The 26,515-nt window shown below is 38.9% G+C and overlaps 1 protein-coding gene across 2 annotated transcripts; it reads right to left on the minus strand.

Annotated features, from left to right (window-relative positions):
* Window positions 1-529: 529 nt before the first annotated feature.
* LOC127447383 (insulin-like growth factor-binding protein 5) lies at window positions 530-25,537 on the minus strand. Of its 2 annotated transcripts, none has more exons than XM_051709229.1 (5): window positions 24,834-25,537; window positions 11,867-11,991; window positions 11,652-11,771; window positions 9,555-9,685; window positions 530-2,713 (listed from the first exon to the last, which is right to left on the minus strand). In XM_051709229.1, the coding sequence occupies exons 1-5, from the start codon at window positions 25,159-25,161 to the stop codon at window positions 2,701-2,703; spliced, it is 717 nt and encodes a 238-aa protein (XP_051565189.1). In that variant the 5' UTR covers window positions 25,162-25,537; the 3' UTR covers window positions 530-2,700. The 2 variants fall into 2 exon arrangements, with proteins under 2 accessions (XP_051565189.1, XP_051565188.1); XM_051709228.1 differs by having other exon boundaries at window positions 11,867-12,078; window positions 24,834-25,533.
* Window positions 25,538-26,515: the final 978 nt, after the last annotated feature.

Here is a 26,515-nt window from a genome sequence, read left to right on the forward strand (position 1 = left end):
GTGTGCATGTGTCACAGGTTTCTGGCACATTTACTTGATGTGTGTAGTACAATCGAAAAAGGAATGTTCCAGGTTCAATGCAAGTTAAGGTCTGTCGACAGAATTAGAGGCATAATGTTGATGACAACAGAAAATATTTTAGACACGTCCCTCTGTTATTCTGTTAAAACAAAACAAAAAATGCTTTTTCAATAATGCACTTACAATGGAAGGAAACAGGGCCAGTCTTCTGGAGGTCTTAAAAGCAAAAATGTAAAGCTTGATTTTGTTGTTAAAGCACTTGCATGTGGTAAACACTGTTTACTATTTGAGCTGTTAAGTAAAAATCATCAATTTTGAGGTGGGACTATTTTTATTGGTGGATGAACTTCTGGTTATGCGTTGCCAGAAAATACATTATTTTCTGTGGTAATCAGCTTAATGCCACAAATGTTGTTGATAGAGCTTAACTTATATTGAACCTGGAACATTACTTTAATGCATGCCAACCTGATGGATTTACATTGATCATCCACAACATTAAAACCACTGACAGGTGAAGTAAATAACATAGATTATCTCATTACAATGGCACCTGTCAAGGGGTGGGATATATTAGGCAGCAAGTGAACAACCAGTTCTTGAATTTCATGTGTTGGAAGCAGGAAAAATGGGTAAGCGTAAGGATCTGAGCAACTTTGACAAGGGCCAAATTGTGATGGCTAGACAACTGGGTCAGATCATCTCCAAAACGGCAGGTCTTGTGGGGTGTTCCTGGTATGCAGCGGTTAGTACCTACCAAAGGTGGTCCAAGGAAGGACAACCGCTGAACCGGCGACAGGGTCATGGGTGCCCAAGGCTCATTGATGCGCATGGGGAGCGAAGGCTAGCCCGTCTGGTCCGATCCCACAGAAGAGCTACTGTAGCACAGACTGCTGAAAAACTTAATGCTGGCCATGATAAAAAGGTATCAGAACACACAGGGCATTGCAGCTTGCTGCGTATGGGGCTGCGTAGCCGCAGACCGGTCAGAGTGCTCATGCTGTCCCCTGTCCACCATGAAAGCGCCTACAATGGGCACGTGCATGTCAGAACTGGACCATGGAGCAATGGAAGAAGGTGGCCTGGTCTGATGAATCACGTTTTCTCTTAGATCATGTGGACGACCAGGTGCGTGTGCATCATTTACCTGGGGAAGAGATGGCAGCAGGATGCACTATGGGAACAAGGCAGGCCGGCGGAGGCATTTTGATGCTCTGGGCGATGTTCTGCTGGGAAACCTTGGGTCCCAGGATTCATGTGGATGTTACTTTGACATGTACCACCTAAAGATCGTTGCAGACCACGTACACCCCTTCATGGCAACGGTATTCCCTGATGGCAGTGGTCTCTTTCAGCTGGATCATGCGCCCTGCCACACTGCAAAACTTGTTCAGGAATGGTTTGAGGAACATGACAAAGAGTTCAAGGTGTTGACTTGGCCTCCAAATTCCCCAGATCTCAATCCGATTGAGCATCTATGGGATGTGCTGGACCAACAAGTCCGATCCATGGAGTCCCCACATTGCAACTTACAGGACTTAAAGGATCTGCTGCTAACATCTTGGTGCCAGATACCACAGGACACCTTCAGAGGTCTTGTGGAGTCCATGCCTCGACAGGTCAGAGCTGTTTTGGCGGCACGAGGGGGACCTACACAATATTAGGCAGGTGGTTTTAATGTTGTGGCTGATTGGTGTATAAGCAATGCTTGCGTATTTTATCTATACAATGCAAGTCAATGGCGTCTAACATTTTCTAGCTCTAAAAAGGACATAAACATAGCATAAAAGTAATCCAGATGGCTCGAGTGGTTTAAACCATGTCTTCTGAAGAGATAATAGATCATTTTTGGGTGAGAAACAGACCAAAATTTAACTAATTTTCACTATAAATCTTCTATAAGTCTAATTGGTGCGATCATGTTTTGAAGCTCGATTATACTTCCTCATGCTAACATGGATTAACTACACGAGTTGTATGGATTACCTTTATGCTGCCTTTCTGTCCTTTTTGGAGCTTGAATGTGTTGGACCCCACTGACTTGGATTGTTTACAGTTAATATAAACACACATGCTTTGAAAATATCTTTGTGTTCCACAGAAGAACGAAAGTCAGATGATTTTGAGGCAGCATAAGGGTGAGTAAATGATGAGAGAATTGTAATTTTTAGGTGAACTATTCCTTTAACTGTAAGTGTTAATACTGACATACAGTATCAACATTTGATTTTCTACTGGGCTATTTAAATATCAGTGTCTACCCTCTTCGTTTTGCATGCAGAATGTGATAATAATGTGACATAGTAGGAAATCGTCCTGTGGTTACTGCCGTGGCTAGTGATACCAATTTATTAAAATGTTTCTTATAAACAAGAACAAATAACTGTCATGTATGAATAAATGTATTACACAAGCTTAAATGAATACATAACTTTATTTAAATAAATGCTTTGTCATAACAAAAAAAAAAAAAAGAAAAAAAAAAGAGACAAAGGTTAAAAGAGTACATAAATTACAAGTTGAATAAATATTACACAGTGATATTCACTTTCTTAATAATTTGAGTTTTTTTCTCTGTTTTATTGTTTTTAATAAGAGTTCCAAATGCTGAACATTTTTAGAGTCCTCCAGCCACAAATGGGTCTTTTTCACATGCTGGTTGAAGCCACATTTAGGTGGTCAATCATCAAGCCTTTTCTCATCCACATAAAAACAAAGAAATAAAGAAAACAACTGTTATGCATTCAGAGAAACAAGAAAACCTGTCATTACTACTGTAGCATAATGCAGAGTTATGAACACTGTCTACCCAAGTAGGAGATTCGGAATCTGATGTAAGCAGCACAAAAGCAACATGTTTGCATCCTAGTAATCCAAAGTATATTACAGTCATCTAATTAAAAATCAGAATGGATCAAAATCACATTTAACTATTTTTTCTTATTTCACATTGATACCCAGATGGATTCTACGACCTGGGAAAACAAGGCAAAAAATGTTTTCTGCCATAATGTGACATTTTGGAACATTTGGTATGCCAACTTGAGAAAACCCCCCCAAGAGAGTTTCTGAAAAGCACTTTTTTGTGAAGACAATTTGGGGACACAATTGACCCTTTGTTAAGCCCCACCTTAGAAAAAACAAAAACATTACTGACCAATCCTACCTTAGCAACTGTTGTCATTTGCCATATTATCGGAGAAGCTTTTGCTCTTTTCAAATGTATGTCTATGGAAGTCCTGTATGTTTGGATAGTTTTTTAATAAATAAATCTTGAGACGTGGATTAAACTGTCTCAGCCCTCATTCCCAAATGAACATTTTGCCCCTAGGTAAATAGGTGTTAATAACAATGTTAAATTAATTTACACATTAATTCAGGCAGATATAAATGCTCTGCTATGTCATTTCAGCCCATGTAAGAATACTATCCAATTTATGCGCACATTTTCGTCAATCTCCCATTCATTCCTATGGGACGTTTGCAAAGCTTTGTCTTGGCGAGCAGCAGTAACAAAGGAGGGGTGGAGTTTAGCAAAGAGACAACTGAATCAAATTTAGTTGGTTTACATATTTTGAGTCCAAAAGGAAAGCTGTTGGTCAATGCACGCTGTTGCGTGCCTGCTTAGCAGATTCCGAAAATTCCTGTTGTCCGTCTAAATGTACTACTGTGATGTGTAGTGTTTTGTATTGTGTCCCCTGTTAGGGATGTGAGGCCCAGCGCAAGATCACCCTCTCTAGGCCCTCACTCTCTCTCCTTCCCGGATATCACTGAGACGCAAAGTCTATTAAGTGTAGATGGAGACTAGACTGTGATTGGTTGAGTTGTATAACTAGTTTACCCACTGAATGATGCTGTGGGTTTCAGGCTTGGGCCGCAAAGCCCCTGTCAAAGGTACTCAGGCAGGGTTTCTGTCCGAGGCCTGCTCCTCCTCCTATACCTGAACTGAGATTCACTTTGTTTTTAAAGAGTCGGCACTAAATGTGTGGCAGGGTAAATAATCAAGTGCAAGCTGCTTTTTAATGGGGGAGGGGGCATTCAGCATGGATCAGGACCTGGATAATGCTCATGACAATGCAAAAAATTATTTCCTTAGTATTTGTGTCTTGTCTCACAGTAAAAACATCTAAATGTCCTCAAAACAAAAAGTTACTTCATAAGCAAAATTGCATTAGACTTTTCAGAGAATATATTTAGAATTTTGTTTTAATCGTAAATCTATATTTTGTTAGATTTATTGGTATAAAAAAAAAAATGGGGTAGTAAAAATAAACTTTATTAAGATATTTTCCCTCAAAAAATCTTATCGTACGCAGTTTTGCTTCTGAAGTAAATGTATCTTGCTTTAAGGATGTTTAGATTTTATTTATTTTTTTCAGGAAAAAAGACAGAAAAAAAAAAAAAAACTGTTTAAGAAAATAATTTTTGCAATGTACTGATTTTGCCCTGTGGTGAGCAACACCTACAAAGCTAATTGTGCAATAACAGAGGCAACTACGCCTCCTCGACGTACTCTACACCTGCAAAAGTCTGGTTAACCCGCACGCCCTCTCTTTATCTCACCATCTTTCGTCAGAGAGCCAATCATCATTCACAATTCTTTTTTTTTTTTTTACATGCTATGGTTACATTCTGCGGACCCGCTGCGAGAAAACAGTTACAGACAGGCCCAGATGGAATTTGTGCTCCGCAGATTTCCGCAGAATTGGAACGGCAGACATTCACAAATTTTGCGCAGTTCTCGCTGGCCAATTTGATTTGGCTTTCAAGTAACCAATAAAAGTGCAGTACTCCCACCTCCGTTTAACATGTTACATTCCGCAGATATTCCTCCAAAATTAGCGCAGAAAATGTAAAAAAAAAAAACAATTCACAGATTCCATTTGGGCCTGGTTGTGGGTATTTACACGATAAAACTCTGGTCTGTGGGACTACGGCTCTCAAGCTTCTAAAAATCGACTATTTTCAGGGTTCGTACAGATTTTTAAGATTGAAAATCAAGCACTTTTCCAGCACTTTTAAGGTACCTAAATCATCTTTTTCAAGCACCTCAAAGCTTTAAATATTACACAACTCTAAATGTTACTTGACAAAAATGCAATGATAAAAAAAATTGATAACATTTTTAATTTCAAGCATTCCTTTACACCCACAGCTAAGACTGGAATCTTTAAAGGGATAGTTCACCCAAAAATGAAAATTTTGTCATTTTTTACTCACCCCTGTGTTGTTTATAACCCTATATGACTTTCTTTTTTTTTCTTAACACAAAAGGAGAAATTGTGAAAAAAAAATTTTGCTCAGTGATGTCATAAAATGGCAGTTTATGGTGATCACCTCTTCAAGCTTTAAAAGAATCCAAAAGTATAATTCAGAAGTCTAATAAATTATTCCATGAGACTTATGATTGTTATGAAAACATACGATAAGGTTTGGTGAGAAACAAACCGAAATATAATGTATTATTTAGTGAAAATGTTCACTGACCATTGATCTTCTGTGCACGTTCATGATAGGGCACGAGAGCAACAGTTCACGCAGCCCCCTTGCAACACTGGGGCGTTCAAGCAAAAACTATTTTTTTTTATTTTTATTTTTTTTATCTAAAAACAGGTCCTCCGCGGCGATAGCGACAACAGAACAGAACACAACACAGCTGCACACAAAACAGAGAACAGAACTTACAAACATGTCTAAAGAGTTTGTATTAGAAGAAATGATGCATTTTTATGCCCAGCCTTATTTTTTTGAACGGAGTACTCGGAAATCAAACAGACTTCTGAATTATACTTGTATCCTTTTGAAGCTTGAAGAGGTAGTCACCATAAACTGCCATTGTATGACATCACTGAGCACAACAATTTTTTTTTTCTCCCTTTGTGTTAAGAAGAAAGACATACAGGGTTACACAAGGGGTGAGTACACAGTGACTGAATTTTCATTTTTGGGTGAACTATCCTTTTAATATGATTACAGCTAAAGTCTTGGATTAACACACAGAGACAGTCAGCAACACCAGTTATCTATAGAGTATGGTTTATTGTGGGGGAAAACAAATCCTGGTTACTGTACTTATTTCTATGTGAAAAATGAAAAGAAATATTGATAACACTTTACATTAAAGTTCAATTCGTTAACATTATTTAATTCATTAGGTTTCATGAAATAACAATGAACAATATATTTTTTACAAAATGTATTAATCTTAGTTAATGTTAGTTAATACAAATACAATTGTTCCATTGTTAGTTCATTTTAGTTCATAGTGCATTAACTAATGTTACTGTAATTAATACAACTTTTGATTTTAAAAATGTATTACTACCTGTTGTAACTAACATTAACCAACATTAGTAAATTAAATGAAATTACTGTTCATTGTTAGTTCATGTTAACTAATGTTAACAAATGGAACCTCATTGTAAAGTGTTACTGAAATTGGCTATTTTTTATTATTATACTTTAAGTTTACGTGGGTGTGTTTACACTTCAAATATAAGCAAAAATTATTTCACCAGCCATTTGAATAAAGGCTAAAAAATGACTGCTTTGAAAAATACAATCAGTTCTGTGACAAGATATGAGATGCATGTGGAATCTCACCTCTAAACATACACATCTGCAGCAGAAATAAATTCAGTTTTTCCCCCACACCAGTATAAGACGTGACTGCAATTATCAGACTGATTTGAAGAATATATTGAATATTATGAGTGATTTCATCTGTTGTATCAGCTAAAATATGTAAGGTATAATTGTCCAGCCAGGCTGGGGCACATATTCAACAAGGCCTTAGAACATGTAACACTGCAATAATGGTTTCTGCAAGTTTTCCACTACATGAGTTCATGGAAGAATAATATTCATCATAAATATAAATCTATGTGTTAATTATATTAAAATAGGTAAATGTACCAACATATCAACAATATTTACCTAAAATTGCAGCATTTTGGGGGGTTAATAATTCATAGTGGGTCATATCGTGATTTCGATATTTTTTTGATTAGCTGTACAACCCTAAACTATTATATTTCATGCATTAATGAATTCCTTGTTGTCGATCTCTCCTCAGCATATCCATATTTTATGTCTCCTCTTCCAGCCAACTGTCATTGAAATGACAACCCTGCATGTTGATGGAAGCAGTAGATGCAGGTATAATTTCTTGGGCACCAATCTACCACAGTAGAGGTGCAGTTGGCTAATTCTGTGTGCGTGCGCTCACAAAATGCGAGATGCGGATGCGGAGCAGCGCACGTGCGCTCACAAGACACCACAAACATAACAACTGTATAATATCTATTTCAAATTCAAAATAATTTAGGATATTTTATAACAGTCAACCTAAAGAAAAATCAAGCATTTTCAAGGAACATATTGAAAATTCAAGCCTCTTTCAAACCTTGAAATCTGTGAAAATTAAGCATTTTCCAAACTTTCTAGACTCTGTACGAACCCTGTATTTTACGGCCCCCTCCCTGCTATGATCATTCGGGCCCTGAAATAAGATCCGAATTGACCCCTTGTGACACAAGAGCGGACCGGTGAGTCCTTTTTAAGTATCCATGTTGGATCTATAGCTTGATTTGCAAACAAAGTGATTGAAAATACTCTCGTCAGCGATTACACACTTTTGCAGTCTCTGTCAAATCAATCGTCAGCTTATTCGTAAAGAGAAATAACAGTAAATGATCTAGCACTAGCTGGAGCTATTCGAGACTAAAGTCCTCCCCTATCTCAGGGAGTGCTTTTTGATAGCTGCTTGACATACAAAGTGGTGTAATGGATTTCCATATCTGATATCTACTATTTGAACACAACTGAGGTCCTTCGTCAATATAAAATGGTTTGCCTGTTTCAGTCCCCTTGGCTATTGTGTAACATTCACGTCACCATTCAAATGTATTTGCATGTAGAAAGGCACTGAGACTCGCACACAGAAACTCGCACTAATCGACACTATAGTAAATGTAGCTTGATTCTTCCATGCCTCACAACATTGATGAAGTACAGAATTACACAAACAGAACAAATGAAACATCCAGTCATTGTGCTGGACTGGATAACCAAAAGAACGATTTCTGATTGGTGAACAGTCAAGAGTGGGCGGAGTTTCGAAAGTGGTCAGACCTGCATTCAAACGAGCAAGTTGTGGAACAATGCAAATTGATATTATGCTAAAATACACAAGTCCTCTCCTAAGCACCAGATCTTTGTGGTTGTTTGTTAAGGATGTCAAGAAACATAAAATATGAGAGAGAGAGAAAAAAAAAAACCCACATTCAATAATCTAGAAATGTTAAAGGTAACATACCAAGGTTACACTTATTTCAGTGAAATCACATGGTCAAGGAACATGGCTCATGAATGGACTGTCATTATATCAATGAAGTCAATGAAAACAGCAAACATAAAAGTAACATTTCAGAAAAAAAAAAGAAAAAAAATACCACTCTGCAAGTTGAACGTTTGTCAAAGTTCAAACGCAAATGCTGGGAGCGTTTAAGGGTTTTAGCATCTGTCTCAATTTTAACTTGCACCAGATGCCACAAAATCTGATACTGAAAATTCCATAGTGGCCTTTTCTTCTAGCTAGACATGGGCACCAATTGATTCTGTTTCAAGAGATTTCCACTCATCTCTTACATCAAAAGCAACCTGTGACGGAACCTTGGTTGAAACCGGTCGGCTCACCCATGTAACTCTGCATGGCAGCATCTGTTTACATAGGCACGGTCGGCATGTTAGGTAAGCTACACAGTCATGGAGCCACTGAAATAGATTTGTCTAATGGTATCCTGGTTTTTACTATGTTCTGGAAGGGAAATGCCACGAAAACTTTCTTTTTTTGGAAGCTTTCGCTGCATTTTACACGTTCACGCTCAAACACACACTCACACGCACATGCTCACACACGTATACACTGAACTTGGTGAAGTTACACATTTCCAAGCAGGTTCCTTAATGAATAAGTGCTTTGAAGGGACCAAAAACAACCAGATAGAGATAACTGTATCAGCGGATCTCTACCATGTGAGTTTTCCTTTTTTTCGTAAAAAAAAAAAAAAAAAAACATTTCAAGAGTAGAAGTTGCTATCTCCTTTGATACCTTGACAGCAAAAGTTGTAAAAGACCAAAATAGCCCTGTTAATATTCAACATGCCATATATTCTTTTTTTTTTTCTTTTTTTATGTTAACATTAAACAAAACAGTATGGTGCTCAAACCCCAGCTTCTATAAAAATATATAATTGTATGTATATATTTTTAAATTTTTTTAACAATTTTTCTGGGACTCAGCGCTAGCAGTGGGCTCCTCTCATTGGCTGAGTCCAGTGAGTTAGAGATGATCGCTCAGTCAAAACGATTCCTGTACGAATTATTGTTATTTATTTTTTTCTGATTGTTTGTATATTTAATAGTTGTTTTTTGCTTCGCAACAAAATCTCAAAGTGACTGGCGGGTGGACTGGTGGGACAGGAAAGGGAGGTGGGCCCTAGGTCTGGTGATCAGGGTGGGTCGATTCTCACTCGTTGTTGTTGGTGTTTTCCAAATCCTTGCACTGTATGTTACCGCCGCTGTAGTCGGTGCCGGGCAGCTGCACACCGTACTTGTCCACGCACCAGCAGATGCCTCGTTTCCGGCCACGGGAGGGCTTGCACTGCAGGGTGAATAAGGGACAAAAGGGTCATATATCCATTACAAGCACTGCTCAACAACCAACTCACTGGGCGGTATGACGACTAAAAGGATTCCACTATAACATTATTCCACAATATATTCAAAATAAAAAAATTAATTAAAAAACTGACACCAAGCAGAAAACTATAACTTTTAGGCTACGTCCACATTAATCCGGATACATTTGAAAACAGAGTTTTCATTTTCGAAAGGCTCTCGGTCCACAAAGTCGTTTTCAAGCGTTTTCCAAAAGTTATTCATCCACACTGAAGTGAACTGAAACCCTTAAATCACCTTACTGCATATGCGAAAAATCGCCGTTCCATGTACGATCTGAAACGCAATTGTTCTCGTGTTCCGTCGCCGGACAGCAATTCTGAGTAAACTTCCCGTCACCTTTAAAGGAATGCAATGTGAAGGTTGTACAAAGTAACATTTATCTTTAACAATGCTATCGAAGTAAATAGCAGGCACAACAATGATGCTACAACATAGGCCTCCATCTTGATTGTTTTGGGTTGAATGGATCACATGACTGCATCACATGACAACAAATACGTCATCATTTTCAGATATCTCCTATTTCCCTGTCCACACTACCACACAAAGACAAAGTTTTCAAATTTATCCACTTAGGAGAGCGTTTTCACTGTCAAAAATGGTGTCTCAGTGTGGGAGGCCACAACGTAGAGAAAAAGATGCACTTTCAAACGAAAACGTATTAGTGTGAACGTGGCTGCATCCTTTATTGCAGACAGCGTTTCCAGTAATGGGAACAATTTAGTTTTGACCTATCGTGACTCATGCCTGTTTTTTTTTTACGGTTGTAGGTTGTTTACGGTTGCCAAATAATCTTGCAACTTTGCCACATTAATATAGAATATACAGTATAAAGCATTTCTATTTACATTATTTAACTATATTTTTTAATTGTATTTTTTTAACTCTAAATTTAAATTAAGTGTTACATAGTGGAAAGCTGTTTTTGCATTGTATTGATTCCAGATGACTTATTCATTTATTCTGAATAATAATTTCTATTTGTTTTGGTCCATTAAGTTTTAAATAATAAAGAAAATAATCAAATTAGATGAAGCACCTGAGTCATTCCTACAATTCAGTGCCATTTAAGTCCCCAGTACAAGTTATGATATTTATATCATTTGTTTAATTAATTTTAACAATCAAAGTGGAGGTTTTTTGTGTGTTCCTTGATTTATTGTCCCTTATTTTCCACTCTGACCCTTCCCATTTAATGGCATGGACATCTGATTTTTGTAAGTCGTTCAGCTTGGGCGGTATGACTTATTAAATAATTAATATGTCCCTTTAATGATGATATATATATATATATATATATATATATATATATATATATATATATATATATATATAAATATTTTTCAAAAGTTTCAAAGCCGAAATGTCACCAAATTGTAGGAACAACCCACTTGTCATTTGTATTCACTTGTACATTTAATTCACTGGTTTATCTAAAAATATGCATAACCTCATGTTTATATATAATTTTAAATCACAGTAACAAAATATATGCCATTATAGTTATTATTCCTTGCACTAGTGGTGGTAACGGTATGACCAAAATCTTATATATATGTTTAATTTTAAATCACAGTAATGATTAATTTAGATATTCTGTAAGCAGGGCTAAAATCTCTATACACAATAAGTGCATTTAAATGCACACCAAAACACTGAAACTACCAAAAAAACAGCTTATTCAAAAAATTTGACAATGAAAAAACATCGTGCTTACATGAGATTCAGAGAAAAATTGTGGTAATGGGCAAAAATCTATGTGTGCCGATTGGTTATTGCTTAAGCTGTATGACCTTACCCTGAAAAAGGAAAACCATTTAAGGCGGTTGCATGATGCCCACCTCTTGCCTTAACCACACAAAATAGGGCAAAAAAAATAAACATACCTGTTTGCGCTTATAGAAGCCCTTCCTGTCACAGTTAGGAAGGTACAGGGACAGCGCCATGATGCGAGAGGTGTCTTTCATATTCTGAATGGTTCCATCCAGCTTCCTTCTGCAAGGACCCTGTTGTCAAACAAACACATGGCACGTTGCATCATCATCTAAGTTGTTAACGACTAGCTATCATTTTCCTGCAGCTGCTGCGTCACACTACTTACGAATTCCGGCTCGTGCTTGTCGATGGGAATGGGGGAGTAGTCCATCGACCCCACTGACCGCAGCTTCTCCTGCTGTTTCTTCTTGTCTTTGCGCACGGCAGCATGCTTCCGGCTGTTGATCACGTCTGGTTTGGGGTAAAGAGGAATTTTAGGAGGCTGGTCTTCGGTTGTGTCTGCTTTCACTGTATCATCATGCTCTATAGAATCACGATCTAGATAATACAAAGAGAATCAAACATTATGCATTAACTAGATTTTTATGTTTTCTGAAAAGAATGTGAGAGGTGATTGCCCATGCCAAGAGTGGTTTTTAACAAGTTGCTATGAAGTTGCTATGGCATTCTAAGTGGTTGCTAAGGTGTTAAGGGTGGTTGCTTACTGGCCCTAATCAAAAGAGCCCGCCCCCTAGTCTCCATGATATACTAGTCTCTAGATATGGCTCGGGTCCCTCCTTCAGTGTAAGTCTATGTTTTTTTTTTGCATATTTTATTGTCCGCAAGGCAGAAGTTGAAGTCTGATTGCTTAGAAAAGTAAAAGCACAGAACAAGCCATACAATTTGAAGTGTCATTCATGCCTGTAGTGCAAACGGCGCATTATGAGTTTTGCGCTTAAGTTTAATACTTTGGGTTTAGGGTTTGTTGAAATCACTAACCCTAAGTATAAGCATTGCAAAATCCTGCCTTAGCAAACAACTAATGATCTTGATATCCCACAGTTGGCTTCAACACAAACACTTTTAAATGCGAATGGGCGGTCACTGCAGAGCTCTGTTGGTGCACTTTGTTTGCCACGATTCTCTTGATTGGTGGATCTTTCTCAGCAAATCATGGGTAATGTAGTTATTCACCACAAATTCCAGTATTAAATGCAATTTTTTTTAAATAACCATGAAGTTGATATTAACGCGACTGATGTTTTCAACAGAAGAATATACTATTGATTAACAACATAGCTCATGGTAGGTCTGTCCTTAAAGGTTTATAAGTTATTGTTAAAAAACTGTTCCCCTATGGAAAAATGAAAAGAGTTTTTACTTCCAGACACTGTCGCCATTTTTAAAGCTTTGGAGGGCTCACTTTGTGTCATGCCTAAGAAAGCCTTTTACCTGCAATAAAATCAATATAACATACAGCTAGGGCTGGGCGTTTTTTCGGATTTTTCCAATTAATTGGAATTTGTGTTTTGACACAATTTAAAAAAAAAAAATTTTAATCGAGAAGTCAAGATTTTGCAAAAAATATTGTAAGCGCTAAAGTTAGATATGTTGTAAATCCACCAAAGGCTGAATAAAGAAGAGAAAAAGAATTCATAGTGCTTGTCTTCATGCCGCTCCCAATCTGGTCAGCTGCAGATGTGTGGCATGCTTTAAATGAACGTGACAGGTTAACAACATGGAGACTGATGTAAAAGACAGTGGTAATATTCCCAGTATGACAGCACAGTGTGACTGTAGCTCAGCTTCGTCCATCATGCAGGTATACACTGGCTTTAGACTATAACTGGCCTAAACACGTGCGTGTGTTGATGAACAGCCTCCTTTCTTTTCTTTTTACCCATAAATAAGTGCTAGTTACATGACAGTTATGGACGCTTAATTACAAATCATGGAGAGGCTATATGGGAATTAAACATCTGATGCTCCTTTTGCCATGATGATTCAGATAGATCGCAAATTATTGCTTTGTTCTGTGATGTGTTTCAAGTGTACTGCATCTATTGCCAACATTTGGCAAGCGATCATTTTGACAAACTTTGCTAGTTGAATTGTAATGATAAATTATTTCATATTGCTGCGCTGCTCAGCGTGAACCGCTAGAGGGCATGTGTCTATCTGCAGCGGTTTATGAATATACACACAAATTGTTTGATATACAATGAGTACTTTCTAGATAAACTTGATAATGTATAGATATTAATTTCTTGATAACTTTCTAGATAGACTTGGTTTAGATAAAATTAATACCTACACTGGCTAATTCTATTATTTCCGAACATCTGGGTATATTAGATTTTAATTTATTTTTCATTTACACTTTGTTGATAACTTACCCCTGTGGTACATTTGTACATTTTTCTTGCACCTCTTTGTTTCCTATAATGAAAATAACTTTGATTTCTCAAACCAGGTTGCCATTCTAATAAAGAACATACAATTTTAATCATGTTGGAGTACATTTAAAAGTTGAAAAAATCGAATCGTGAATCATCCACAAGTTTGATAAAAATAAAGATGTAATTTTTTTGCCATATCGCCCAGCCGTACATACAGCCTCGAGTGACTTTATTACACAATTAGAATGGTAATGAACATACAGAGTCGGGCCTGAACATTGAGTCAGGATGGGCGCCATGTTTTCTTGCAGATACAGCCATGGGGGCATTATCAGACAGCTGCAGCGGCCAGCAGAAATTATTGAGATAACTGCCCTCATAGCTCCCCTGAGTTCCAGTGCTTCACATTGCTGTGGACTGGGGCAGGATTTTCTGAGCTGCCTGGTGCTGAAAGAGTCTGTCTGACCTGGAGAAGAACGGGGCGGGTGCCCGCTCATTACAGGAATTGGTTTCCTGGCTTCTGAAGTTACAATCAGAGAGCATGGGCTGTCTCTTTGAAATTAATCCTGCAACTCATGACTTGGCAGACTGAAATTACTGTACAGATTTCTGTTCCCTGCAGGTTTGGGCTCCTGAAGCAACCCGAAATATAAATGAGTGCTTATTGAAATGTTGCAGTGTTTTCCATCTTGATCTTGGAGTACCCCCAACACTGCACATTTTGAATGTGTCCCTTATCCAACACAGCTAATTCAACTCATCATCTCATTAGTAGAGGCTCTATGACCCAAATTGGGTGTGTCGAAAAATGTGCAGTTTTGGGGGTACTCCAGGACCAAGATTAGGAAACCTTGGACTACAGCAAGATTTACACCTTTCTCCAGCAAGCCACACAATTTGAGATATCAATCATGTATGTAGCAGAAATGGTGTGGGATGAGTTGCACACTAAAGTTTGTTAGGGTTTTGTTAAAATAAAAAAATGAGCAGTAGTAATAGTAATGTTTGCCTTAGCAAGTACCACTAAAAATCTTGATGTTCTACACTCAACTTAGGCCATCAATTAAATAGGCCATGAAGCAACAGAATTTGAGGTAACTTAATAGCCTTAACTGCTCTGCAAAGCCAAAACACAGTAACTATATATTTTGTCAAAACTGAGTTAGGTCCAAATTTGGTATCTAACAACAAATGCATTTTTGGGCCGTCTGCAGATTTCTAAAACTGTTTTCTATGTAAATATGCACTAGAATGACATATTTGACCGTTGCGCCTCGTCTCACTGTTCTTGCACAGGATAGCCGCATTTTTTAGACGGCATGTCAATTTTAAAGACGTGTCTTGAGACAGTTAAAAAACTGTGAAGCCATTTTTCGCGGTTTCAGTGTTACCATTGTTTTGTCTTTGTAGGGAAGCTCAGTGAAATGTAATAGGGATGTTTGCCTAGAGCATGGTTTTGAATTGTGGGGTAGTGATTAAAGTCAGTAAGCTCAAGTGGGAGGAGCCAAGATGCCTCTATACTATCTTAATGGGTTGGCATAAACAAAACAATTCTTTACGGTTGTCGTCATTGTTGTTCATTGTACACAAGGCCTAAATACACTTGTTTATGAAAGCAACAATGCCCAGAGTTTACCCTTAAGCCGTTTGCAGGCAATCAATGTACTGAAGTCGTCTTTCTCTGTGGAAGACTTTTCAGAGTGAGGACCAAAATCACTTTTTCCATGCTTGTGGTCCCCAGCTTGTAAATGTTTAGCGGGTCTGTGTTTAACATCTGACACGCAGCCAAGATCCTGGAGCCTGGCCAAACCAGGCATATCACGTGGAGCCCTGTCTATTCAAATGAGCTTTGGAAAGAAAGCTAGAGAGGTATTGGTGTCTCTCCTCTTGGTCTTGCAAAACTATTCATTAAGATAAAGGGAGCCGAGCTTGGCCAAAGGAGATGCATCTGATAGGGCTCTGTTTAATAATTTACATGTGCACTGGGAAATTATACTTCATGAACATCCATGGTTCCTTACAGCTTGGGGGCTGATGAAAGCCAATCCCGCTTTAAGTTGCGTTGCCTTCTTTAGGGATGTGCAAAACTGCATATTTTCAAAATTGGTAAAATCATCTTACAAACATCTTCTATTAGCTTCTATTTCTTTATCAAGGTATTAGCATGCACCGTTAGGTTCTTAAGATTTCGGTGTTACTATTGTTGGAAATTCAGACTAGCTCTCCTCCTTTGTTAGCCGCTCTTTAAAGGAATATTCCGGGTTCAATGCAAGTTAAGCTCAATCGACAGCATTTGTGGCATTACCACAAATTTTTTTTATTTTGACTTGTCCATCCTTTTCTTTAAAAAAGCACAAATCTGGGTTACATTGAGGCTAGGGTTGCCACCCGTACTGTAAAATATGAATAAATACAGGACACAATTTGACATTGTAGCACGGAGGAGGGAGGGGCCAGGCGGAATGACGGACGCCCGGACCCCAATCAGCCTGATGAGGCGAGCGAGGGATAAAGGCGACCGAAGATGGCAGCTCGAGAGAGAGAGTATTATGGGCAGCTGCCCTGTATGTGTCTGTGTGTCTTTTTATTGAATTAAATATTATTTACATTGTTAAGTCGGTTCTCGCCTCCTCCTTTCCCTTGTACCCCCTTTACATTGGTGCTGAAACCCGGGAGGGAGGAGGGATGCTGGTCATAGAGTCCTCGACACTGCTTTCCACTCAGGGGAGCGCCGCTGCCATCCGCCAGGGGATGGAGTAGCCCGACCGCCCAGACGCGGGGAATGGCCGCCGTCCACGAGGCGAGGAGGGACGGGACTCCCCGACCGCCTGGAGCGATGGAGTCGCTGCCAGGGGCGGAGGAGTGTCCCCACGTGCCGCCAGAAAAGCGGAGGGGTGTTCTGTCCACTGGAGGTCGGAGGTTTGACTCCTGTCCGCCCGGGGAGGAGTGGCTGTTGTCCGCCTGAGAGGGTAGAGGAGTGATCGGGGACCACGCAACGGCGCATCAGTGAACCGGTGAGTGAGCTTTTTCTCTCTCTCCTCTCTCTCTCGTGCTGTCGCTCCGTGTTGGCCTTTCCCTCGCCTTTTTTTTTTTGTTTGTTTTTGTTTTGTTTTCCCCTCCTGTCTCCTCTCAGGTCAAGGAAGGCAGGGATGACCTGCCGGCAGGCGGGGCGTAAGGCACGCCCCCCACCCCGGAGAGGAGGGGGGGTGTACGTCATGCCGGGGGCTTCCCGGCCTGAGGCAACGCAGGGAGGAGTGTAGCAGGGAGGAGTGTAGTGCGGAGGAGGGCGGGGCCGGGCGGAATGACGGACGCCCGGACCCCAATCAGCCTGATGAGGTGAGCCGGTTCTCGCCTCCTCCTTTCCCTTGTACCCCCTCTACAGACATTTAAGCTGGTCCGATGGCATCATATCCAAAATGGAAATTTTGCCTACGATGGGTAAGGGACCATTGTGCTAAAATATGCTAAAACTCGTCGTCTGACGAGTTAAATTTTTTTGTGGTAATCAACATTATGACACAAATGCTGTCGATTGAGCTTAGCTTGTATTGAACTCGCAATATTCCTTTAATAAGTAGACAGTTCTACTGGGCAGGTCTTTGTCTTGACCTCAATTTCTTTGTTCATGTCACAGACCAACCATGGCATCTCTGGCTAGATTGCACTGCTAAATATTTAAAGCTTGGACCGTGTCCACAATGTGTTCAAAATGTTTGGGCCACTGCATCAGAGCAGCATGTTAGTCAAACTAGGTATATTGCCAGAAAAAGACCAGGATAAAATAAAGAATGTGTCCATGTAATTTCTCCGGCACCAAATGGATTAGCAAAAATAATGACTGCTTTAATCACTTTTCAAAATTTCTCCCCTGTTTTCCATAGTTCATGCAAACAGATAGTTCTCTTCTAAACTCATGCCATTGATCAAGCCAATGTTGTTATGTCTGTCCCAGTAAAACGACAGATTGCAATTCCATTTGGTGCAGTAAGTGGCTCAGAAATTACATACTTCACCTTCAGTGTTAGATAAAACAGAACTACAAAGTTACATTAAGAGCTAGAGAACAATCCTCAATGTAGTAATGTGGAAACAGCTACAACCAAGAAAGCGGTCACATAGCTTACTATTCCAAAAGTCCCCTATAAATCAGGAGAAAGCAAAGTGATGACACTTGTCGATGCCCTTCAGGCTGAAAGATCATGTGCACCTCCTCATCGCCTGGTCGTGTCATCAACACTCTGAAACATGAACTCTGTAGGTGCTTCTTCAGGACATCAAAGGATCAGTCTCAGTCTGTGATTTCAATTAGCTCAGACTATGGCAAAGGAGCGATACTGTCTGTAATATTTACACAATGGGATACAAGTACAATCTTTCCTCTTCTAAACTACTTCCAAAACTATAAGTGCCACTACTAGTTCATAATGAATCTCATTATATATCCTTTTTTTTTTTTTTTTTGCTTAAGGCAACTTAGAGAAGTGACATTGCGGGATATAGGTCTACTGAAGATGTTTTAAACACCCGTGGTAGGGAGAATGGGCTGACCTGTATGACACCATATACTATGCATTCATGGCTAATCAAATGTAAAAAACATTTACGTGTTTTATTTTTATGTGAAGGCAGAAACATATTCAATGCAAGTATGTATGTTCTAGCTGCGCAAGCTTTATTTCGTGTGTTGTTGCATTCCAAAATGTGTCAGACGACAAAACGCAAGTACGTGTTGCATTTTCAGCATTGCCGCAAGGGCCACTATAACAGACATAAGTATGAACAGACTTTTGAAGGTAACTCTGTCACCCTCTTTAGTACTTAGGTTTGTTACCGCCACAGTAACGCAAGAGTGCACATTAAGTAGAGGTAGACCGGTATATCGGTTTTACCGATTTTTATATTTTATTTTTGAAACTATCAGTTATCGGCACAAATCTATGGCGGTAGTTTTTTACGTTTTTTATTATTATTCCTCTGTGTTTTTCTGTGGCTGGCACTGGAGGATTCCACAGTTAGAACAACTTGGTTCTACAGTATAACAGCGGCCTCTAGAAGTGAAATAAAAAAAACAATAACTGACTGACAGTATTCATTCATATTTTTATCATCACTTCAATACAAATTTGGTTATTTTGATTAGATGAATCAAGTGTTCTAAATTGAAGCGAGGGAATGAAAATAAAAATTAGACTATATGGAAACATGCCCTGTCAGCACATACATTGTGTGCCCAACATATATATATATATATATATATATATATATATATATATATATATATATATATATATATATATATATAGTATATACAATGATCAGCCACAACATTAAAACTGCCTGCCTAATATTGTGTAGGTCCCCCTCGTGCCACCAAAACAGCACCAACCCATATCTCAGAATAGCATTCTGAGATGCTATTCTTCTCACCACAATTGTACAGAGTGGTTATCTGAGTTACCGTAGACTTTGTCAGTCGAACCAGTCTGGCCATTCTCTGTTGACCTCTCTCATCAACATGGCATTTCCGTCCACAGAACTACAGCTCACTGGATGTTTTTTGTTTTTGGCACCATTCTGAGTAAATTCTAGAGACTGTTGTGCATGAAAATCCCAGGAGATCAGCAGTTACAGAAATACTCAAACCAGCCCATCTAGCACCAACAATCATGCCACAGTCCAAATCACTGAGATCACATTTTTCCCCCATTCTGATGGTTGATGTGAACATTAACTGAAGTTCCTGACCCGTATCTGCATGATTTTATGCACTGCACTGCTGCCACACAATTGGTTGATTAGATAATTGCATGGATGATTGTTGGTGCCAGACAGGCTGGTTTGAGTATTTCTGTAACTGCTGATCTCCTGGGATTTTCACGCACAGCAGTCTCAGAATTTACTCGGAATGGTATTTATATTTTAAATAAACAATGTGAAACATTTCTTAGGTATGACCACATTGTTTATTTAAAATATAAATAATATTTTCATTGAATGCCCATGGAAAATAACTATATTGTGATGGATACTGTTACCGTGATATAAAATTACTCATACCTTGACGATATTGCCAACCCCTAGGCCATGTCCACTCTAAAAAGTTTTCAGTTTGAAAAGGCATACATTTAGCTATGTTTCTCTTTCACAATAGAATGCCACTGGAAATGTAGCTTATTCAAAAAACTCCGTTACCATATACTTTGAAAATTAATAGAAAAAAAAAGAAGAAGAAATATATATATATATATATATATATATATATATATATATATATATATATATATATATATATATATATATATATATATATACAATTTTTTTTTTTTTTTTTTTTTTTTTAAACAAAAATGGATTAGTTTGGATGTGGCCTAAGTAGGAAGTAGCCTTGTTACACCCCTGAAATGTGTGTTTTGTCCAGAGAAAAAGCTATATCACATGTAGAATTAGAAAAAAAAAGCTATCCTAAACGAGCCTAATCTTCAGTTTCGCTTCAAATCGGAGTTCACATAATCTGTAACCACACTGCCAGGACAACAACCACCTCGAGACAACAGCTGGGTGCAAGGGCGTAGATTTGGCTTGAACACTGGCGGGTTACAGTATGAAGAATTTACAAGTTTCCATTGATCATGGTATAAATATTGGGGGGGGGGTTGTACTTGCTTGCCTACCTCCCCCCATCCCCCCTGGAATCTACGCCCCTGTCTGGGTGTGACAAGCTTATGTCTACTGTATAAAGGTAACCATTTTGGCTTGCGCTGTTGTGTCCCCTCAAGAAGCTTGCAAAGCACCAAATCTGAGGCAGCAATTTGGAACCACATCTGAAACTGTGCTGCAGGCAAGAAATTAGGCACCTTTTGTTCTCCTTCCCTAAAGAAACATGACACTGCGGTTTCCCCTCCACCACCCCAAAGCACATGACAGGAGTTTTCAACAGGTCGCCTTCTCCAGCTAAACCACATGGTGCAGCCCTGCTTTATGCTTCTTTCTGTATGTTTAACTTTGTAAATGTGAGCTGTAAACCTATAGATTAAATAGTATCTTCAAGAAGTGACATTGTTGGATATATAGAAGATACTGTGGATTCTTCAAGCTTAAAACACAGGTGGTATGAAGTAGATCTTGGCGTTGTGACTGTATGTATATTGTGGTAAAGATTGCTATACCACAAAAGATGTATTTGTGTAGCTATCAGTAGACAGGACTGTGTTACATTATTTACCCATGAAATCGATGCAGACCACAGAGTAATGCGAAAATACAGTGTTCCAAACAAGTCAAGATGAGGAGGAACTTATTATTAAGCTGTTTAAGGCAAAGCAGAATTTTGTTTAGTTGTGTTTCGGCTTCCAATCAGAATTTAGAGACTGAACTATCTGCTTTTTTAACAGGTCACCATCTTCAGCTAAACCACATGGCGCAGCCCTGCTTCTTGTATGTTTAATTTTCTAAATGTGAGCTGTAAACGTACAGATTAACTGGATTGTTTTTGTGCGAGAACGCCGGGTTTCTGAGTCCTTACTGTTTTGGTCAGCCAAACACATGTTCCTACTTAAGCATGGCACAGCATGAGGATGTCGCAGCCCAGGAATCACGTTTCTGACAGAGACGAGACTACTGTGCACGCTGATTTTCTTCCCAGCTGTTACTCACTAGCCTTCCAGGTGCCAGCGACAAATACACACTGCACAGATTGCTGTTAAACTTTACTGGAAGAAATCATTCAAGCATGCAAAATAGGTTCCCTGCTTGCATACCTCTGCAAAGAATGACTGAGCACTTCATAAATGAGCCCTGTTGACTTGGATTATGGTAAAGAAAATAAAAAAATTTGTCACCAATATATAGATTATAAAGGTTTGGAAATGGCATCAAATTTTATTGTACAGTAAAAGCTGAGCATTATTTTCAAAATACAGAACATATTCATAAAACTTGCGAGAGAACTATTCATATATCTTTGAGTGTCAGTCAGATGGTGCAAGCATATATTTCTGTGAGTTTGGCCTGTGGCACAAAATAAATTTGAGATGACAGACAAGCAATAGAGAAACTGCCTTCCATTGCCTTTTAATCACTGTTTAGTCTCTAGTGATTAAATAAAACGCATAAATCAGCAATTCTGAAGTAGTAAAACAAACCAAATGCATCAGCCAAGATTCTGATGAAGTTCTCGTATGAACACGGTATGTTTGTTTATTTGTTTAAGAGTCAAACTTTTTACATCTGGACCATTTTTAAAGGTGAAATGAGTGATTTCTGTGCTACTAGCTGCATCAAACTAAATTGTGAAAATAACAACTGTTTTCAACAGGTTTTCCTGAACACCCCCCCCCAATCGTCCATTAGTTGGACAAACAGGAGGTACCTCCCCAAACTAACACCATTTTTGGGGGAATCAACCAATGAATGGCTTACTTATAGTTGGAATAAATTGGGATAGGAGAAAGTAAGGAGTTAACAATGAAAAAAGGCACACATCATCACCTTTAACAATCGTTCATGCAGGTAGACAACAATCTTTGCGAACGCAGCATTAAATTCCACCTTGAAGGGCAGGAAGCCTGTACTCATGTAGTCATATCTGTTGGCAACAGCTCCAAGTATCCACGTTCCACATCGCACACGTTCGGCATGTCCGAACAGAATGTCTCCCTTGCAGTAGTTGGCGAATTTGCAGTACCTGTCAATCCTAATTTAAGTGAAGCTGAATGACAATCTGGAGTTACAACCAGCATTACATTTTTCATTTTATGGGTGAACTATCACTTTAAAGACCATAAAGATATGACACTACATTCAAATTGCTGTGAAATTTGACCAAGCTTGTGTTTACTACTTTTCAGTATAAGAAATAATTTACTGTCCCTTTCATTTTCCATTTTACCCCGTATATTTTAATTTTACGTTTACATGACTGTGAAACTAGGGCATAATAGTGCATTCAAATGATTCAGAATGACACAGGGGTCAACAGCTCAGAATTCTAATGCGGTCAAAAGCGCTTAACCTCTATCCCCTTCTATGTCTCTCTGTCTGTCCTTACCAGCTAGTAAAACCAGACTGAAACTAAATATGACGGGAGGCTAAAGCGCTCCTCTAAATTCATCCCAATGCTTGCTGAACAGCTCTTGATATAACGACTCCAAAGACTGAATGAATGCTGTATCACCAGCAAATCAGAGCAAAGCTAAACCAGCAATAACACTCATCGAAGCACTTCAGATTCTGGGACAAACAGGTTTTTGATGTGCACCTGTGCATGAGGGGGTTGTATTTGTGTACACAGTCATGGTGAAAGCACACAGGCTGCATTTCTACCTCTTCTGTCTGCCAGCGTTTTAAGAATATAATGCATGTAGAATACAGTACAGAAAATTCCACTCGCTTGCTGTTTCATGCATTGATGTTGCCTGATGGAAGATGGGGGTGGGGAGAATCACCCCATAAAGCTATTGAAAGAGGGTTCTGAAACCTAATGCAGTATATTTTTGTTTCAGTAGCTCAACTGGAAGAGCATTGCACTGACAATTCCAAGGTTGTGGGATGAGATCCCAGGGAACACTCAAAATGATGAAATGTATTAATTGAATGCAGCTGCTTTGGATAAAAACGTCTGCAATATGCATAAATGTGACTAATTGATATAGTTGTTGTGCACAATTACTCTTCATAACTGCAGTTAAATGCAAAAAAATAAATAAAATAAAAAAAAAAAGAAAGAAGAAGAAAAAAAAAAGTGTTTATTCATAGAGCACTCGTTGATTTTACCACATAGGTAGGCTATACACACCACAGCTACCCTCCTCCCCTTGGGTTTAATCTTTGAGCAGTAATCTGACCCTTCAACACCACCCATAGACACAGACCTAAATTCAGACCAACCTCAAATCTGTTCGCCCGAGTGTATCATACGGTCGTGGGTACACCTGTGCCATTCACACTTTAGAATGATGTAGACGTGTGATCATGAAAATGACGAGTCACTAATGTCAATAGAACGTCAAACAAAAGCCATTGCCAAATCAAACAATCTAATCATACACAAAAGCAAGTTATAGACTAACATAAAAGCAAAGCTGCACTTATGTATCTTGGACACAAAAGGGAAATCTGTTGATAACAATTGACCTCGGATAACAATAAATGTCGGAATCTTCACCTTTTCAAATAATCTGCAGCAGCGCAAAATGATGGAACACAGCAGTGCAGCAATGCAGAATTGGTCGCAGCGACAGAGCGACATCAGCTTGAGAAACATTCGCACACAAATATAACTGCGCTCAGCGCACATGTGGGAATACGATTCACAACCAAGCACAGAAATATTTACTATGACTAAGCGAAACCTGCAAAGTTGTATGCTCTCCATAGAATTTAGATCTCAGTGGGATGGTTTCAATATGATAATGGTCAACCGATATAGGTTTTTCAATGGTTCACATTTCCGTGCCGATATCTAGAGAGCACAATGGCCAATGATCGATAACCATGCCGATTTATTAGGCCATATAATTTCACATAGGCTATATTACAACTTAATTATTGCACATACTGTAGGCTACACAACATGCATGAAATTTGTCAAATTTGTTATATTCGCTATTTACTCCAAATTCACTCAGACCGATATATAAGGCTAACTAATATACATTACTTAATAATTATTGCACATACACAAATTATTTTACACAAAATTCACTAAAAAATATTGAACATGCACTCTAAACCAGACTTTCAGCCAAGCGAACGCGGTTATCGGCCGATGCCGACAATATCAAAACGGCCAACGGCGATATATCGATCTACAACGATGTCTTAATACAGCGCGTGTGTATATAAACAAACCTTCGTTGTTACTAAAACAGCTTCGCCTCCGAAATCGGCATCAATTCCTCTTTCCAGCCAACTTACCAATAGGTTGATGTGGTGGTTTGTATCCTTTCTCGTTCGTACACACTCCCTTTCCGTGCAGCAGGGCGTGCAGCGGCTTCTCTTCGCCGTTCCGCGGCAGGCAGCGCAGCCCAAGCACGCATGTACCGGTGTAGACACCGCACGCCTGACCCTCAGCCAGAGCGCAAGTCAAGCAGCAGCCGCAGCCGGGCTCCTTCACCAGCTGACAGCCCAACGGGACCGGAGGACACATGGACAGCGCCTTCTGATCGCATGGCTCGCACGGCACATAAGAGCCAAAGCTGAGGGTCAGAGCCGCAAAAAATGTAACCATCATAAAAACCATCATATTTCTCTTTCTCGCGTTCAAACTAGTGAGCTCTGATGAAAAACAGCAAGTAAAAACAGTCTCAGGTCATCGGGTTTTAATGCAAATGATGGGAACTTCGAAAAGTCCGCATGCAAAAATAAAGCACAGGTCTAAATCTTTGAAAAAGAGAATAAATTAAAATATTATTAAAAAAAAATAGAATTAAAAATCCGTTGAATTTTAAGGGTAGTTAATGTTTCAGATTAGTCCGTTTGCCAAATGTCTCCAAGTGTCCAGTCTGTGCGCAATTCGTTTGCACTGAAATTCTGGACTTTCCGATTCTAAACAACACTTTCCCCTCTGGAGAAGTTTTCTAAGCAGACTGATCAACTTCAGAGCAGTGCTTGCCTTTTTAAAAACAGCCAAACCCAAACCCCTAACTATGAATAAGCCAAACAGCGGTGAAGGGAGGCGCACTTGCCAGATCATGGCGCAGAGCCAGCGCTTTCCTCCCCCCACCCCCCTCGGCAATAGGGATCAGTCTTTCACGTCGATGGAGCTACGGTGATGCCAAGATCACAACGAATGAAAAAATAAATAAATATATATATATATATATATATATATATATATATATATATATATATATATATATATATAATAATAATCCTTACGAAAACAGTTGGGGACGCATATTTATTTCCATACACAAATCGAACATATCCTCCTCCACTGACATCTTCTGTGCACTTTGTGTAGTTATGTTCGGTCTGATACTGTATAGCTGCGTCAGATTCATGTGCGAAGCATTTTTTATTTATTTATTTATTTATTTTATTTTTTTAGTGGATCTCCAAAAGATTTAAGGCAACGCACGTCACATGACAATGATAGCCTGCATGATAGTGACATTCGCTATACGTTGTGAAGTGTGCAAACAAAAGAACAAGATTAGAATCGCGTTGGTGATAGACATCACACCACATTATTGCGCAGTGTACAGCATGAATGAGTCGAGAAGTTAGATATGGATGAGCAATGTGCACACATGGGGACTTTGGCTACTGCATTGAGAAGTGTGAGCTCTTTATTGCACTGCGCCAGTGAAACTAGATAGATAGATAGACAGATAGATGAGGTTTAAAAACAGTGGTTTAGTTGTATTTAAGGAGGCAGTCTACCCACTTGCTCGACCAAACTTTAAACCATTATGTATATGCAAGTGACGTCAAGGTCTAAACTGGATTTATATTTGTAAAAGGATGAGATTTAACTAATATAATTACTTAACATTGCTGTTAATTTAATGTATACATACAAGAGGACCTCTTCATGTTTACATGTTCATGATTTACCCTATAGAGTGCTCCAAAATGACATTTGCACATGTCCC

The sequence above is a fragment of the Myxocyprinus asiaticus genome, chromosome 10, assembly GCF_019703515.2.
Source record: "Myxocyprinus asiaticus isolate MX2 ecotype Aquarium Trade chromosome 10, UBuf_Myxa_2, whole genome shotgun sequence".
NCBI lineage: Eukaryota > Metazoa > Chordata > Actinopteri > Cypriniformes > Catostomidae > Myxocyprinus > Myxocyprinus asiaticus.